The sequence below is a fragment of the Agrilus planipennis genome, unplaced genomic scaffold (assembly GCF_000699045.2).
Source record: "Agrilus planipennis isolate EAB-ADULT unplaced genomic scaffold, Apla_2.0 scaffold301, whole genome shotgun sequence".
NCBI lineage: Eukaryota > Metazoa > Arthropoda > Insecta > Coleoptera > Buprestidae > Agrilus > Agrilus planipennis.
The window spans coordinates 218,094-223,815 of record NW_020439097.1 but is presented as its reverse complement, the minus strand read 5'-3'; the positions used below and the strand labels follow the sequence as shown (position 1 = coordinate 223,815).

General features: G+C 39.8%; 1 protein-coding gene across 1 annotated transcript; it reads left to right on the top strand.

Annotated features, from left to right (window-relative positions):
* The first annotated feature begins 4,654 nt into the window (after positions 1-4,654).
* LOC108741982 lies at positions 4,655-5,473 on the top strand. Its single transcript, XM_018476978.1, has one exon. It carries the CDS (start codon positions 4,655-4,657, stop codon positions 5,471-5,473), a length of 819 nt encoding a protein of 272 aa, XP_018332480.1.
* The last annotated feature ends 249 nt before the right edge of the window (positions 5,474-5,722 follow it).

Genomic DNA, 5,722 nt, shown 5'->3' with positions numbered 1-5,722 from the left:
TCTATTCAAACACGAACACCCCAATAAAGTTCAATTGGGTTTTCGCTTGGGTTATGTTTCCCAGAAATCGAGGCAAACTGCAAATTTCTAAAGATGCGTTGCACGTGTGTCGGTACCCCAAGTACCGGTTAATGCCCTTCTGGTACTCCCACTATCTTTCAACCCCTCTGTATCCCTGTCTTCATTTCCTAACAAATCACGATCTTCTACTTTTTATCTAACCAATCAACCTTTTCCAATTTGAATTTAATTCCACCCCCAAACTATTTCCTCTACTTTTCTACTTTTCTAATTTTCAGAAGTTAAGTCATTCTTTCAGACAGTTGCAATTTGGTCTTCAATCTAATCAATCATTCGCTCTCTCGGTTCGTGTTATATTTTCATTCATTCCAATTTTATACAGTCCACTCTCTACATAACTTAAGTTTTCTTATCAATTTGTTTTTGTTAAAGTGTTGTTAATCCTTAGTTAAGTGTTGTTAATAAATAGTTAAAACCAAGTGAAGTTTATATCACCAAGTTACATTTGCGTAATTCCTAAAACTGGCCCCTACATCTACATAAAAGTCGTCAAACTACGGCGACAACATTTTTGGTCCTTCGGGCCGGATCCAAAAAAAGGATTACGCAGAAAACTCATACAAGGATTTACGATCATCCAGCTCTACAGCAGCGAGTCCAGGACTACAGTAATCTTACATTGGACATCGACACCGGAGCCTGATTTTTGGTAAGCTCATTACAAACTACCACTAATCCTCTTTATTTCGTTTTTCCTAATACGTTCCCCTATTTTTCTAATACAATGGCTGATCTCGTTTTGCTCAAACGCAAGCAAGTTGATGTAAAAACGCGAATAACCAAACTTCGTAATTGCATCACTAAAAATCAACAGTCGCTAGATCGAGATCTTATTCAAACAAAGCTCGACAAACTTAAAACACAATTTGCAAGCATGTACGAATTATTTGAACTGTTAGCAGGAGTAGATCCGGAAACGCAGGAAGCTCTCGCCCAGGAAGTAGAGAAAATCGAAGATGACTTTGACATAGTCATCACGGATGCAGCTCGTGTGATAAGAGGTAATGCACAAAATATACCCTTATCCGCTACAGCCGATAATTCCCAGTCCCGTTCAATTGGTAGTCATCTGCCAGAAATAAAATTGACCAAATTTGATGGCGCAATCGAAGATTGGCATTCGTTTCGAAGTATTTTTACAACAAAGGTAGATTCTAAAGAGCGGATATCAGACTTAGACAAGTTTTATTATCTGCAAAATTCATTAACTGGTAAGGCGGCACAGATGATAAACGCGATAGAGTACACGGCGGAGAATTACAGAGAAGCGTGGAATATACTAATAAAAAAATTCGACAATTCAAGACGGGCTATATTAAAACATTGGACGATCCTACATGAGTATCCGCGATTACAACGCGATACTCCATCAGCGCTAGATGACCTCACAGTGACCTTTCGCCAGCATAACAGATCTTTGAAGGGTTCGGGTGAGCCAATAGAGCATTTTAGCAGTGTATTCATATTCCTTTTAACAAATAAAATAGGTGAAAGCACTAAATTTGCATGGGAAACTACATTACCCGACAACAAGATGCCTAACTACGAATCGCTGTTGGAATTTTTAGAAAGGCGTGGTAGTTGTTCGGAAAATTCAATCAATAATAAAATTGATAATTGTAGATTAGGTAATCGAATTCCTAGAAATGACAACAAGCAGGAGCAGCATAGGGCTAAGGTTTTTGCTACGAAAACCGATACAAAAAGTTACAATTTTTGTCCTATATGTAAGCAGTCACATCCGATTTACAGATGTGAATCTTTTATAGCGATGTCTTATGACGATCGCAAACGGGCTGTTCAGCAGAAAAAACTATGCAACAATTGTTTAAGATCAGGGCACAGTCTAAACGACTGTAAATGTAGCTGTTGCCGTTTCTGTAACAAAAAACACAATTCCCTATTGCATCGAGATCAGAGTTTATTGACCCCTATTGCTTCTACTTCCGCTATGCTCCATAATGAAGAAAATTCTAGGCATATTCCTTCAGCATGACTAGACCACAAGCTATTTTTATTGAACTCTGTAGAATGCGAAGATATTCTCCCCACAGCATTTGTAAATATAGTCGGCAAGGATAATTTCGAAATCTCTTGTCGCGTTATTATCGACACAGCATCCAGCATCATTCATGACTTAGCCAACAAATTGCAACTCACAAAACGTAAGACATCAATTCCTATTAGCACGTTAGGGGAATTGACTACAACATGCAACTATTCCGTTATTGCAAATATTAAATCACGATACAACAATTATCAGAAAACACTCGAATTTTTAGTGATACCATCCATTACAACTTTCATGCCGGATCAAAACATAGATCGCAAATCAATTAATCTGCCTAAAAACATACAATTGACAGATCCATTATTCAACAAGGCAGCAGCAGTACATCTTCTTATTGGTTCAGGACCTTCATTATCCACTCTATGCGTCGGTCAAATCAAATTGTCTTCTACAGAAGAACCCGACCTGATATTGCAAAAAACCCAATCCGGTTGGATAATGGGAGGTTGCTTACCTTTGTACACAAAGGGACAAGGGGGAAAATGTCACCTACTAAAAATAGAAGCAGACATTTCTCGATTTTGGGAGCTAGAAGATGGACCATCCGAAAAGCGGCTGTATTCTGAAGAAACGGCTTGTGAAGACCACTTTATTAAGCATGTCACACGTTATCCAAATGGACCTTACATGGTGGCATTACCTTTCAACGGAAAACATTACCAGCTTGGAGAATCATTCACCATGGCATTAAAAAGGCTCCGCTCACTACAGAAACGATTGGCAAGGTCTCCGGAGCTCAAGAAACAATATTTCGCGGTTATCAATGAATATGTACAACTTGGCTACATGAATAAGATAACCGACCCCACCGTCAAAGGATATTATCTTCCTCATCAGGCAGTTTTGAAGGAAAGCAGCATGACCACAAAACTTCGTGTGGTTTTCGATGCGTCAGCTTCCTCGAGCACGGGTGTCTCACTAAACGACACGCTCATGTGCGGCCCTACAATACAGGACGATATATTTTCATTGCTCCTGAGGTTTCGTCTACATAAGTATGTTCTCAGCGGAGACATAGAGAAAATGTATCTTCAAATTGCAATCCAAAAACAAGATCGACAATTACTGCGCATTTTATGGTCTGAAGAGAACGAATCGATAACTACATATGAATTCAACAGGCTAATTTTTGGACTCAAACCGGCCTCATTCCTAGCCACTAGATGCTTGCAGCAACAACAGACGATGAGGGCGCCAAGTATCCTGTAGCGGCTAGAATTTTAAAGCATGATCTATACGTGGACGATCTGTTGACTGGGACCGATACGATTGAGGAAATAATACATCTAAGGAGAGAAATTGCCGAACTATTATCCTGTGGAGGTTTCAATCTACGACAATGCGCCTCCAACTCCAAGGAAGTCTTATCTGGTATTGTTTGTAATACCAGATAAGAATGTCAGTTTACAGCTTCAAGGCAACGATGGTACTTCACTTAAAACGTTAGGGGTACATTGGCATTCATCTCAAGACACCATAGTATACACGGTCCAGCCTACAAAAACTGTCAAGACAACCAAGCGACACGTTTGCTCCGAAATCGCACGAATTTTCGACCCGCTTGGGCTTCTCAATCCCGTCGTCGTAACAGCCAAATTAATGATGCAGGAGTTATGGAAGCTGAGGCTGGATTGGGACGAATCTCTGCCACAAGAGATCACCACTCGATGGAATCAATTCACATAACAACTTCCATCTCTCAACGGAGTCGCATTTCCTAGAAAAGTTCTACGGCAATCCATACAGGAAGTTCAATTACATGGATTTTCTGACGCTAGTAAACGAGCTTACGGCGCTTGTATTTATTTGCGGTCACTAGATTCTTCCGGAAAATTACATGTGCAGCTGTATTGTGCCAAGTCCAGGGTAGCGCCATTGAAGAAAATACAAACTATTCCGCGTCTCGAACTGTTTGGTGCATTGCTTCTAGCCGATCTATACAATTCGATAAAAATTTCCATAAATGCAAAAATAGATCGAGCATTTTTTTGGACTGATTCAACTATTGCGTTAAATTGGATCAACACTGCGCCACATTTGTTAAAGGTATTTGTTGCTAATAGAGTTGTAGGTGTTCAGTCAAAAACAAATACTTCAAATTGGAGATACGTGCCTACACAAGACAACCCAGCGGATCTTCTATCTCGTGGTCTTATGCCCAGCGATTTCGTAAAACCGACATTATGGCGAGAGGGTCCGGCGTGGCTCGCGAAATCACAGGAATTTTGGCCTCAACAACCTATCATCGAACCCAAGGAACCCTTAGAGATAAGAAAATCTAAATGTTTAAACACGAGTTGCGCTGATCTTCTAGTATTGCACAAGTTCTCGTCATTTACTACGTTACAACGTGTAATCGCATGGTGCCTACGTTTTAGCCAGAAACCGCGGAATAAAGGGAATATCACTGCGGAAGAAATCAAACATGCTCGAACTAGGATTGTGAAACTAGTACAACAAGTGGAATTTCAAGACGAAATAGCGAAACTGCAGAAAAGACAGATGGTACCCAGCAAAAGCAGGCTGTTAGCACTCAATCCCTTCCTGGACAGTGAAGGAATTATTCGAGTAGGAGGACGTTTACAAAATGCTCCGTATATATACGACAAAAAACACCCGATTCTTTTGCCTAAATCGAATTACGTAACAAGACTCATCATCAGATACTATCATAATATCACTTACCACGGTGGCATCCAAGCAACTTTGTACGCGCTTCGCCAACACTTTTGGATCATTGACGGTCGAAGTCAAGTTCGATATGTTCTTCGTCTTTGCGTAAATTGCACGCGCTTTAATCCGCCAAAAGTTGATTATATTATTGGCAATCTGCCTGAAGTAAGGACTCAACAAGTTCGTCCTTTTACAAACGTTGGCGTCGATTACTGTGGCCCATTCTTTATCAAAGAAAAGAAAAACAGGAATCGCAACAAAATCAAGGTCTATGTGGCGGTTTTCATCTGTTTATCTATAAAAGCCATTCATTTAGAAATCGTCAGTGATCTCACCACTGAAGGTTTCATAGCAGCTTTAAAACGATTCATTGCCAGAAGAGGACTTTGTGAATCTGTCCATTCGGACAACGCTACAAACTTTGTTGGCGCAAACAAGGAGCTGAAGCAAACGCTAGCTCTAATCATGTCGGAAGAGCACAATAATAAAATCCAGCGATATTTGTCCAATCAAGGAATCGCATGGCGATTTTCACCACCTCATGCACCGCATTTTGGAGGAATATGGGAAGCGGCGGTTAAGTCTTTCAAACATCACTTGCGAAGAGTAGCTATTCAAAGAACTACAGAAGACGATTTTAATTCATAAGTATTTAGTATTCATTTTTGCAGGTTAGTTTTTAGGTATTTTCAATTTTTCATTTATGTATTACGTTTATCATAGTTATAGTTGATCGCATAGCTTTCAACGGGGGGAGTATGTTGAGTCGCAATATTCATTTTGTTATTTGTGTATTTTTCAGCATTTATTTTTANAGTTATTTTGCATTTTATTTCCTGACGGTTGGCAGATCATGCAATCAGGTTCCGCCAACCGTCTTTTAAGAATTTTTTCTAT